The sequence below is a fragment of the Nicotiana sylvestris genome, chromosome 6 (assembly GCF_000393655.2).
Source record: "Nicotiana sylvestris chromosome 6, ASM39365v2, whole genome shotgun sequence".
Lineage (NCBI taxonomy): Eukaryota > Viridiplantae > Streptophyta > Magnoliopsida > Solanales > Solanaceae > Nicotiana > Nicotiana sylvestris.
The window spans coordinates 151,984,284-151,995,846 of NC_091062.1; the positions used below are offsets into that span (position 1 = coordinate 151,984,284).

At 37.5% G+C, this 11,563-nt stretch overlaps 3 protein-coding genes across 3 annotated transcripts; 2 read left to right on the forward strand and 1 right to left on the reverse strand.

Moving 5' to 3' along the window:
• Positions 1-2,030: 2,030 nt before the first annotated feature.
• Positions 2,031-2,713, forward strand: LOC138871490 (uncharacterized). Its single transcript, XM_070149370.1, has 2 exons — positions 2,031-2,279; positions 2,414-2,713. Exons 1-2 carry the CDS (start codon positions 2,031-2,033, stop codon positions 2,711-2,713), a joined length of 549 nt encoding a protein of 182 aa, XP_070005471.1.
• A 1,050-nt stretch (positions 2,714-3,763) lies between these two features.
• Positions 3,764-5,857, forward strand: LOC104227217 (uncharacterized). The gene is made up of 2 exons (XM_009779411.2): positions 3,764-4,627; positions 5,531-5,857. Exons 1-2 carry the CDS (start codon positions 3,885-3,887, stop codon positions 5,598-5,600), a joined length of 813 nt encoding a protein of 270 aa, XP_009777713.1. The 5' UTR covers positions 3,764-3,884; the 3' UTR covers positions 5,601-5,857.
• A 4,410-nt stretch (positions 5,858-10,267) lies between these two features.
• On the reverse strand, positions 10,268-11,149 carry LOC138871491 (uncharacterized). The gene has a single exon (XM_070149371.1). It carries the CDS (start codon positions 11,147-11,149, stop codon positions 10,268-10,270), a length of 882 nt encoding a protein of 293 aa, XP_070005472.1.
• Between the last annotated feature and the right edge of the window lie 414 nt (positions 11,150-11,563).

An 11,563-nucleotide genomic window follows, 5' to 3' on the forward strand; every position in this document is an offset into this window, starting at 1 on the left:
TTCAGATTTATAATTGTGTTTGTTGAGTTATATTAGGAGTCTATTGTGCTAATTGATTCACTTTCCGTTTAAAAACAGCTGAATAGACCATGAATTGCGCTATTTACGTTACTGTATTCACAAATACATATTGTGAATACAGTCGACTACAATAATCTGTCTAGCTGTAATCCCCTGTTTTACGCCGAGAAATGCTACTGTATTCATGAATACAGTAGCTTAAATACATCGAATACACCCTAAAAACTTGAAAACATAGCTATAGGAAGTAATATAGTAAATGGTAGCTACAACTAGCTAATAACCCCTAAAACATAGTGATTTCTGAAAGTTTCTTTTTCTTTTTTTGGTCAAATCAAATTTTTTGTATTTAACCAATTAAAATATGTACATCCGCTAGCCCATGGGACTCTAGAGCTAGACCCTTTATAATACTCCTATTACAGTACTACAATTCTGTTTCTTTTCCTAATAGACTAGTATGTTATACATTGCCTCAAGTAGGAAATCTATTTAACTGTTCTAATAAGGTCTTCTATTTACTCCTTTGTTGGCCTTTGATATAAAACTGCAATACAATCTCTCGAACTCTCCTTGCATATGTAGTTTATTGCTTTTGAAACCTTCGCATGTTCCTTTCCAGCCATGTATAATAGACTGTTGCTGCAAATAATGACATATGACATATGTCATTATTGTTGTTGAAATTATTTAATTAGATATAAAATTTAAGAAGAACGAACGACTTTTGGCACATACTAAACATATGTATAAAATTTGTGATCTTTACACTTTTATGTCTCTAAGGGCATGCCATTAGGGTGAAATAATGAGGTCAAAATTAAAGAATTTTCAATTATAAAATTGTATTATTCTATTTTAAATAATCTTAATAAACCGGGCAGCATATTCAGTAGTACATTTTTTTGGTAATACATGAAAGTTAGAATGACTCTAACAAAGATTTTTAGAGCTAGCTTACTCCATTAAGCAAAGAAGAGGCGTATTACTTTAAGCTTAATATATTTTGGCATACCAAGCAATGATTTCTCCATTAGAAAGATACGTTGCGAGACAACTAGGACAAGAGATTCTTTAAATGCCATATAAAAAAAGGAGACTAAAGCCATAATTAATTCCACAATGCAAGACAAAAACCAGGAAATTCAGGAGGAAAGGAGGCCCTACAACCAACCATCTTGAAAGCCATTACATTCTCATCCCCTCTCAATCAAATGCAGTAGTACAATCACCACAGCACAACGTACAACACTAATAAAGCTTAATTTTCTAGCATGATATTTTTGCTACAAAAGAATATCATATATTTCGAGCAATATGTGGTTCATATTAGTAGGGAGCACTGGCGAGGAGGAGAAGAGAGCGAACAATGAGAGGTATAAAGTAGCTAGGAAGGAGGCGAAGATGGCAGTAACGGAGGCTAAGACGACATCTTTTGCTCGTCTGTATGAGGAACTAAGGAACAAAGGCGGGGAGAAGAAGTTATTCCGACTCGCTAAGGTGAGAGAGAGGACAACTCGGGATCTGGACCAAGTGAGGTGCATAAAATATGATGACGGCAAAGTTTTGATGGGAGATGACCAGATTAAGAGGAGGTGACAGACCTACTTTCATAAACTTCTATGTGAATAAGAGGATCAGGATATTGTACTAGGGGAATTGAGGAATGCCGACAGTCCCCATGAATTAAGTAATTGTAGGGACATTGAGATCGATGAGGTCATGGAGGCAATGCGTAAGATGAGAAGGGGCAGAGCTACCGGGCCAGACGAAATTCCGGTTGAACTTTGGAGATGTGTGGGTAGAGCAGGCTTGGAATGGCTTACTGGATTGTTTAATGTTATATTCAAGACTAATAGGATGCCTGAAGAGTGGAGGTGGAGTACAATGGTTCTGTGTATAAGAACAAAGGTGATGTCCAGTCCTGTAACAACCATAGAGGTATCAAATTATTGAGTCATACCATGAAAGTTTGAGAGAGAGTGGTAGAAATGAGAGTGCGAAGGACGATGTCTATTTCAGACAACCAGTTCGGGTTCATGCCGGAGCGATCTACCACAGAGGCTATCCACCTTATTAGGAGGATGGTAGAACAATACAGGGATAGGAAGAAGGATCTCCACATGGTGTTTATTAATCTGGAGAAAGCGTACAACAGGGTTCCTAGGGAAGTCTTATGGAGCTGCTTAGAGGATAAAGGGGTCCCAGTTGCCTACATTAGGATGATTAAAGACATGTATGCTGGAGCTAAGACTCGGGTTAGGACAGTAGGAGGCGACTCCGAGCATTTTCCAGTTGTTACGGGGTTGCACCAAGGGTCTGTGCTCAGCCCATTCCTATTTGCCCTGGTGATGGATACACTAACTCATCATATTCAAGGGAGGTGCCATAGTGCATGCTATTTGCTGATGACATTATTCTAATTGACGAGACACGGGGCGGTGTCAACGAAAGGCTAGAGGTTGGGAGACATGCTCTTGAGTCTAAAGGTTTCAAGTTAAGTAGGACGAAGACGGAATACCTCGAGTGCAAGTTTGGGGTTGAGCCGACGAAAGCAGGAGTGGAAGTGAGGCTTGACTCTCAAGTCATTCCCAAGAGGGGTAGTTTCAAGTACCTTGGATCGGTTATTCAGGAGATCAGGGAGATCGACGAGGATGTCACACACCGTATAGGGGAGGGGTGGATGAAGTGAAGGTTAGCGTCGGGAGTCCTGTGTGACAAGAAAGTGCCACCGTTACTAAAAGGTAAGTTTTATAGAGCAGTGGTTAGGCCTGCTATATTATATGGGACTAACTGTTGGCCGGTTAAGAACTCACATATCCAGAAGATAAAAGTAGCAGAGATGAGGATGTTGAGGTGGATATGCGGGCATACAAGGATGGATAAGATTAGGAATGAAGATATTCGAGAGAAGGTGGGCGTGGCTCCCATGGAGGACAGGATGCGGGAAGCAAGACTCAGATGGTTCAGGCACATTCAGAGGAGGAGCACTGATGCACCGGTAGGGAGGTGTGAGCGACTGGCTGTGGTAAGCACGAGGAGAATGAGATGGAGACCTAAGAAGTATTGGGGAGAGGCGATCAGATAGGACATGGCGCGACTTAGGATTACTGAGGACATGACTCTTGAAAGGGAATTATGGAGGTCGAGCATTAAGGTTGTAGGTTAGGGAAAAGTTGTGAATATTTCAACATCATAATAGAGTGAGACTAGCCAGTTAGGAGTTAGTCTGAGGATGATATTGGTCGTCTACTGATGCAGGGCTTTATCTGCTGGTTTTTACTATACCATCCATCTATTTCGTATTTCGTATTCCGTATTTCGTATCTCTTATATTGCTGTTATTTTATTATGAGTCTATTGATGGTACTAATATATCGTCTCTTGTTGCTTTCTTGAGCCGAGGGTCTCCTGGAAACAGCCTCTCTGCCCCTCGGAGTAGGGGTAAGGTCTGCGTACATATTATCCTCCCTAAACCCCACTTGTGGGATTATACTGGGCCGTTGTTGTTGTTGTTATTGTTGTTGTATGTGGTTCATATTATTGTTGATTATGCTTTCGAACTCATACTTTACTTTATTTGGACAACTTTACTTTTAGGGTACTAATTTTCAACCTCTTTCTCTCTCCTAAAATTTTAACCGAATTTTTCTTTGTTAAAGTAAGGACCTAACATTACAAACAAAAGATATGAGACACACACCAATAAAAAAATTGTTGTTATTAAAATGAAAGTGACAAATGGACCAAACACACATCAATAACACACACCTTCCTCTCCTTCATACATACTCTTTCATGATTTTTCCACTTCTTCCTATCTTCCCTATTTCTCTTCACCTCATTTCCTCCCTCTAATAGTCATGTTTGATCCAAGAAAACAAACACCAAATGACGATTGGGAGCCTCTAAATTTTGGTTTCGAAGTATCAAAAAAGCATGGCAATTGGACTAACAATGATAGTGGAGAAGGGATTCAATTTAGAATTCAAGAAATGAAAGAACATGAAGATGGTGGTGCTGAATCTGGTGATTCATCACCACCCTTATGGCAAAATAGCCCTCCAATAAGTCCAGTTCATCATAGTATAAATTATCGGTCACTTTCGCCGAGTTCTAGAGCTCAAGCCATAGCTAGAGGCCAATGGGAACTAATGGAAATGGTTAAGAACATGCCTGAATCTTGCTATGAGCTTTCATTAAAGGATCTTGTTGAGCAGCCTACTACATCCTTTCAATCTCAAGAAAATTGCTTAATGAATAAGGAGAAAAACCAAGTTGTGCAGCATAGGGTGAAGATAAAGAGGCAAGAGAGTAGCAACATGAATAAGAAGAAGAAGAATCAAATGATGAAAAGTAGAAGTCTTGACAATGGAGGGCTATTTCTGAAGATGGTTTCCCCTGTTCCTTTGAGATCAAAGAGAAAAACAAATACAACTAATAAAGTTTCTCCTAAGCTTGAAGAGTGTGAAAACTCTTCAAAAAGTTTGGAAAAAGACTGGTGGAAGAAGAGATTTTCTAGTTCAAGTGAGAGTGGTAGTAGCAGAAATAGAAGCAGTGGCAGCACTTCTAGCAGTAGCACTAATAGCAGAAATAACAGCAACAGGTATATATCTTCATTACTTAATTTTTCAATTCAAACAAATCTGGATATTTCTTGTGATCACTAAGGGGATCCAAACATGGGTTCGCAGGTTCAGTAGAATTTAATATTTTGAGATCGATTTTTGTAAATATTCGCAAAAATAAGTATAGATAGAATTAAATATATACTTCAAAACTAATTCTCTCAACTTATAATGCATAATATCTAAAGTCTGAATCTGCCACTGCTTGAAAATTTTAACGGACGATGAATTTGCTAAAATGACTTGGGATGTAGAAAGGTGGAGCGAGGATTTGAGCACTGACTATTAGAGTTACCAGGAAATTTAATATTTGTACATCTTTAGGAGTAATTCTTTTAATATATAAGTAGAATACGAGCAAAATGTTACTGGGTCTAGCCAAACTCGTAACTTACATGCATGCTACCTTCACCCCTGGTCATGTAATCTTGGGAGTGTTCCTGCCATATGTTTTGTCCGAGTTTAAAGATTAAAAAAAAAGTTTAAAGTAGATTATTCAATACATTCTCTTTAACTTATTCTATGGTCACTTCACTAGTTGGATGATTCTGGGAAATCCTGCTTCCATACAGAACAGAACAGAAACAAAACAAAGAATGGAAACCTTTAGATCCAAGAAAACCAGTTTTGTGAGTTGTCTCTAATGGAAAGCATTAGTCGATTATAATATATTTCAAAAACTATCATATTTCATTTAATCATTGTTAGAAGCTTTGCTGAGTATGCACATTGCATTTAAAAGAGAAGTAGTTGTTGAGATACCAGATCATTAATCAGATTCTGATTGTTTTAGCATTTATTATTATTGTGACATTAAAGAAACACCCGTCCACCCACCCACCCACTTAAAATAAGACATGTTTGTTTTTTATGTAATGCAGGAAAAGGAAAGGATTTTTAAGCAGTTGTTGGTCAAGGTTATGCTTCAGCAAAAGCATATCGGCAGGATGAGAATAACAAGTGATTGGTGATGCCACCTACACATAATACGTTTAAGTCTTGTAGAACCTTATAATAGTGTGATGTATAAGTTTGTGGTAGATCACAATATATAAATATACAGCTCTAAGCAGATCTTTGAGCTATATTCTTGGGAAAGTTTTTCCCCCTTGAATTGCTCTTTCATTTGCTTTCTTCTTGTTTTGGCAAGTATTTATTTGTTAAATCAAAATTGAAATTTGAGATGTCAATATTGCAATACACTAAAATATTTTTGCTATAAGAAACGTGCAATATTAAAACCGAGCAAATTGAGTGTAGATCTCGTATATGGAATACTGAGTTGTTTCACAAAATTAAAAGTCAGAATAGTTCGGGACTCTCTTGATAACTTTTGTTTAGTTCCTCCTTAAATTTCATGTGGTCATTAACACTTCTTAAACTTGGCAATTACATAGGCTCGACCCGCAATACCACATGAATTTTTTTTTCATATGGTATTTTTTCACAATAATATATATATTTATCTTTTTAAGTCCACCAATTATTTAAATTATTTTTTTCGTGCTAAAATATGGATAAAAAAATTTGAAACAACGTTATTTTGACTATAATTTTTTATTTGGCTAAAAATAATGATATTTAATCAAGTTACTGTTATATATTTGACCAGGAAAAGAAGAAATACACAATTAGAACATATTATCATTGCATTTAAAAAAATAAAAATACATTGTTGGAACTCCATATATTGGTTAAATAAGAATTTTAGCTAAGAATAATAAAATTTCGAGCAAATATTTGCGAATTAGACTAAAACAAAATTCATAATTTAAATAAATAATCATTGCATGAAAATAAAAATAAAAATATACAATACTTTTTTTTGTAGAAAATATATCATTTGAACTGCATTACTTTTGCTAAATCTTCTTTTTCATTTGGCTAAAATAAATAGAGTTTTATCTAATTTTTGTAGATTTGGACCGGCAAAAAAGATAAGAATTACATAGTAACATATATTCATTGTATTTAAGAAAAAAATACAATTCAGAAAAAAATATGCAATCTATATTAAGAAGAAATAACGAGAAATATATTTGGAACAAATAAATTATTATATTTGATTATATAGCAATTAAAATTTTAAAATACTCCATTTGCAAGCTAATTTTTCGATTTTTCTTCCCTCTCACGCATCTAATTAAGAAAGTGTATTCACGTTTTTTGCCACATCAACATTTAAAAGGGTCAAGACTATCAAATTTTCAAGTTCAGGGGGTGTTAAAGATCACATGAAGTGTAAGAAAATACAAAACAAAAGTTGTCAAATCTAGGGGTCCCAAATATTTATGCCAAATTAAAAGTTCAAATAACTTATATGTAGTAGTTTTAGGTCAATTTGTCCTAATTCATTTCCCGGGATAACAGCCAGAATTATTTGATGTACTTCAATAAAACTATCTTTTTTTCAAACTCTTTATTGAGTTACGTAACCATAATCATCATGTACTCTATTTTGTGGTAGTTGGCTAGTCTTTCTTAGAGTACAAATTAATTGTTCATAAATCATTCGACGGGACTCCAATGTCAATTTTATTTAGGTTTAGATGAATATAATTTGTTTTTTGCGTCGCAACTCTAAATGATAAATCTATCCTTCAATCCTTCGCAGAGGATAACGTAACTTGTCCTTATATTAAATCTATCATTTGAAATGCGTATAAAATTAAGAATTGATTTATATATAACTTATTAAACAAAGTGTCTGTAACTTTTTTTTGTTTGTGAACTGGATAATTATATATACATACCAAAAATAGTTATAACATTGTTTGGGAGCTGATGCTCCCTATTGTTTCGTTATCATTGTCTTGTCCTACATAATTGTTTACATTTACATTACAGACAAATATAATTCCTAGGATGTCTGCCCACAGTGACTTGTTACAAACACCGAAGGAACTGTCAAAACTTCTGTCCTATCAAAAGCCTTTTTCCCTTCTCCTTCCTTTGCAAGGAGGTCTGCCACCTGATTTTGTTCCCTGAACTCATGCTCCAGTGCTGGATTCCCCAACTGCTCCATCAAGGACCCACGTTCATGAATAACAGAGCTAAAAATGCAAATTCCCTTCCTTCATCATTTTGATAACCTGTTCTAAGTCAGTGGAGATTATAAGTGGTGTGAGCTTGTGCTGGAGTGTCAGTGTTAGCCCTTTCCATAGGGCTTGAATTTCAGCCTCAAGGGCTGTGGCATGGGGTAGGCCTCTCATGTAGCCCATAACCCAGTCACCCATGTTGTTCCTAATTATTCCCCCCCCCCCCAATTCCCCCTACTCGGGATATTGGGTATGCTGCTCCATCAATGTTGAGTTTGTATGTGCCAGCAGGGGATGGACTCCATTTGATATGGATCACATTTTTTTCCAGTCCTAACCTTATGTTGCACTGCAACATTATAGTATTCTGTGGCTCTAGCAATAGTCTGTTTGACTGGGACATTGTTCTTTTTGTTTATAAAAAGGTTGTTGTTCCTAGTTAGCCATAGTCCCCAAAAGCATAATGGTAGCGGAGATTTCCAGGTGATAGCATTATTGAACTGCATGCTCTTGATTTTGTGCCAAGTATCCTCCCAGTGGGTCATTGAGAATTGAAGGTGTGGATGGGAGGATTCATTGATACATTTCATAGTTAGAGAGTTCCAGAATGCCTTGGCATTGGTGCATTCGAAGAAGATGTGGCAGATATCTTCCACACTAGAGGAGCAGAAATGGCACAGTGGATTGACATTTAATCCTATGTTTTTTAAGTGCATGACAATGGGGAGTCTGTTATGTTGCATCATCCAGATGAAGAATTTAATCTTGTTGGGAACTTTTAGCTTCCAGATTCAGCTGAAGGTATCATCATAAAAAGAATAGAGGTTGGTTTCAGAACTAATCAGATTGTATGCTAATTTTGAGCGGAAAAGCCTATTGCTGGTGAGGTTCCATATGAGCTGATCCTTAGAGTTGGAAGATATGAGAATGAAAGTAGATTGGATCACACGCTTGATGTCTATGTGAATGGGGTAGTGGATGCATCAAAATTCCATTCCCCATTGCTGAGGATAGAATTATCTTGATGGTTAGGTCGTTGCTCTACCATGGCCCCTAGATGAGTTTATTGAGGGGGTGCATGGGATCCAATTGTCAGAGAGGAGGTTGACTCTATCCCCTTTGTGGACAATCCATCTAGAGGCCTTAAGGCAAACTTTCCAGCCTTCCTGAATACACTACCAAGTCCTAATTTTTGGTTTTGCTCTAGTATGATTTTCACTATAGTGTTTTCCAATCAGAACTCTAGCCTACATGGTGTCAGTGTTATTGTAAAGCCTCCAAGTTAGACTGGTCATGCTAACTTTATTTTTTATGAGTGCTTGCTGAATTCCCAGGCCTCCACATCATTTAGGCTTGGTGATGGCATCCCAATTGATCATATGAAGCTTCCTTTTTTCAGCAGTTGTTTCCCAGATAAAATTCCTTTGGATTCTATCAATCTGGTTAGAGATGTGGGACGATAGCTTAATATAACTCATGACATGGTTGGAAATGCTCCCTAGGCTTGCTTTGGCTAAAGTTGTACGCCCAACCATATTAAGCATTTTGGTTTTCCATCCTGTTAGTTTGGTGTTCATACTGTCAAGAATGAATTGGAATTCTCTGTTGGTGGGCCTTATATGGAAGATATGGGAAGCCCAAGTACTTACCAAAATAATTGCTTTTCCTAATTCCTAACATTGAGCTGCACGTGTTAGCCCAATCCTCATGGTAGTTTTTAGAAAAGATAACCTTAGATTTTTGACGTTTACCTTTTGGCTCGATGCATTATTAAACTCTTCCAAGGTAGTCAGGATAACTTCACTGTTCTTTTTGGTAGCTCTGCCAAACAAAGTGAGGTCATCAGCAAAAAATAGGTGGGAGATTTTGGGGTCATTCCTACTGATGGTGATTGGGAGCCATTCCTTTTTAAGGACTTCCTGGTCAATGTCTCTTGAGAGCCTTTCCATGTAGATGATAAAGAGGTAGGGGAGATTGGGTCTCCCTGCCTAATGTCTCTTATATGATTGAAAGGATTAGTTTGGCTTCCATTGACCAGTATTGATATGTAAGAGGTGGAGATGCATGAGAGGATCAGGTTGGTTAGCTTAAGAGGGAAATTGAAGAAAATGAGGGAGTCCCTGATGAAAGACCACTGAAGTCTGTCAAAGGCTTTTTCATGATCAATTTTGAGGATCATGTTTGCATTTTTCCTTTTCATCTTTTAGAAATGGGTGATGTATTCCTGAACAATTATGGCATTATCTGAATCTCTTCTATTAGAGAGGAGGCTTGCCTGAGATGGCCCAATAATAGTTTGAAGGATAGGTTTGATCCTTTTAACTATTATTTTTGTGACAGATTTATACATTGTGTTGCACAACCCTATGGGTCTAAAGCTCTTTAAAAGGGTAGCATTTTGGTATTTAAGGATCAAACACATGAGTGTTCTATTAACTTCAGGTGGCATGGTTGAAGTGTTAAAGACTTTGTGGCAGAATTGGTTGACATGGGTTGATAGGATGGACCAGTATTTTTGGTAGAATAATGGGTGCAGCCCGTCAGGACCAGGTGCCTTGAGTGATTTGAAAGAGTTCATGACTACTTTAGTTTCAGAGTTCTAAGCGGTTGGTCTAGGGACACCCTCATGCTGTCAGTTAGAGTTTGAGGAATATTCTCACTGTGACCTCTCTTATGGGTGGATGATGTATGGGATGTGGTGAAGATGTTCTTAAAATAATCTCTAGTAGCTTCTTTGATGAGTTTAGGGTTTGTGATTTGATTCCCCACCTCATCAGTTAAATTAAGAATCTTATTCCTCCTCCTTCTGTTGAGTGTGATAGTGTGGAAGAATTTGGTATTAGCATCACCTTGAGATAGCCAATCGACTCTAGATTTCAGCTTCCAATCTTCCTCATTTTGGAGGATTGCTGAGCATTCAGCTTGGAGATTGGCTTCTAGGTTTTGCAAGAAGGAGCTGAAAGGGTAAGCACTAGCTTTCTGAATGCCATTCAACCTATCTAGAATGTGCTTCTTTTTGTGGAAGATGTTACCAAACACTACTTTATTCCATGTGGTCACATTTGCCTTAAAAGTTTTGGTATTTTCCAACAGGTCATTGGTAGAGGTGAAACTATTATGCATAATGTTGTGAAAGTCAGGGTGGCCACACCACATTATCTCTAACCTAAATGGTCTACTATCATCACTGTGTTGGTGGCTGGTGATGCTTAAAAGAAGAGGGCAGCGGTCAGAGTGAGTCCTGAGGAGGTGGGTAACTAAGGTTTCTGGGTAAGACTTAATCCAGTCCTCAGTGGGAAGGCACCTATCCAACCTTTCAAGGATAAGGTCCTGCCTGTTGGTGTACCTCTGGTTGGACCATGCATACTTTGAGCCTTTGAAGCCTAGGTCAACTAATTTACAGTGGCTGAGGAAACTCCAGAAATGGTTTCTTCTATTAGCACTAATGCTATTCCCGCCCATGCTTATCTCTGGATTTTAGGATTTCATTGAAGTCCCCTCATACAAGCCAACTTCCTTTATAGATAGAGGCCATATCCTCAAGGGCTTGCTATAATCTAATTCTATCATGTAAGTGAGTGCTAGCATAGATAGCAGAGAAAAGCCATTTAGGATGGTTGTGGCTTACCTTGATCATGGCATGCCCACCCTAGGGAGTGGTACAGACCTGATGTTTTATACTTCAATACCACACAAGAGGGGAGGGGATGATTTGTGTGGTACCCAATTTTCACTTAACTTGATTATAGAAGGACCTGGTTCTTCTATGTGTTCCAACTACTACTGTTGCAAAATAATAAATACAGAAAATAAAGAATACAAAGATTTTATGTGAAAAACACCTTGCTCAAAAGGTGAAAAAACCAAAACCCACCT

Bases quoted from the DNA above. Each gene is read 5' to 3' on its own strand.
- LOC138871490 (XM_070149370.1), top strand. From the start codon at position 2,031: ATGTCTATTTCAGACAACCAGTTCGGGTTCATGCCGGAGCGATCTACC. The intron at 2,280-2,413 runs GTTAGGACAGTA...GAGGTGCCATAG, and splicing joins ATGCTGGAGCTAAGACTCGG to TGCATGCTATTTGCTGATGA.
- LOC104227217 (XM_009779411.2), top strand. From the start codon at position 3,885: ATGTTTGATCCAAGAAAACAAACACCAAATGACGATTGGGAGCCTCTA. The intron at 4,628-5,530 runs GTATATATCTTC...TATGTAATGCAG, and splicing joins AGCAGAAATAACAGCAACAG to GAAAAGGAAAGGATTTTTAA.
- LOC138871491 (XM_070149371.1), bottom strand. From the start codon at position 11,149: ATGGGCGGGAATAGCATTAGTGCTAATAGAAGAAACCATTTCTGGAGT.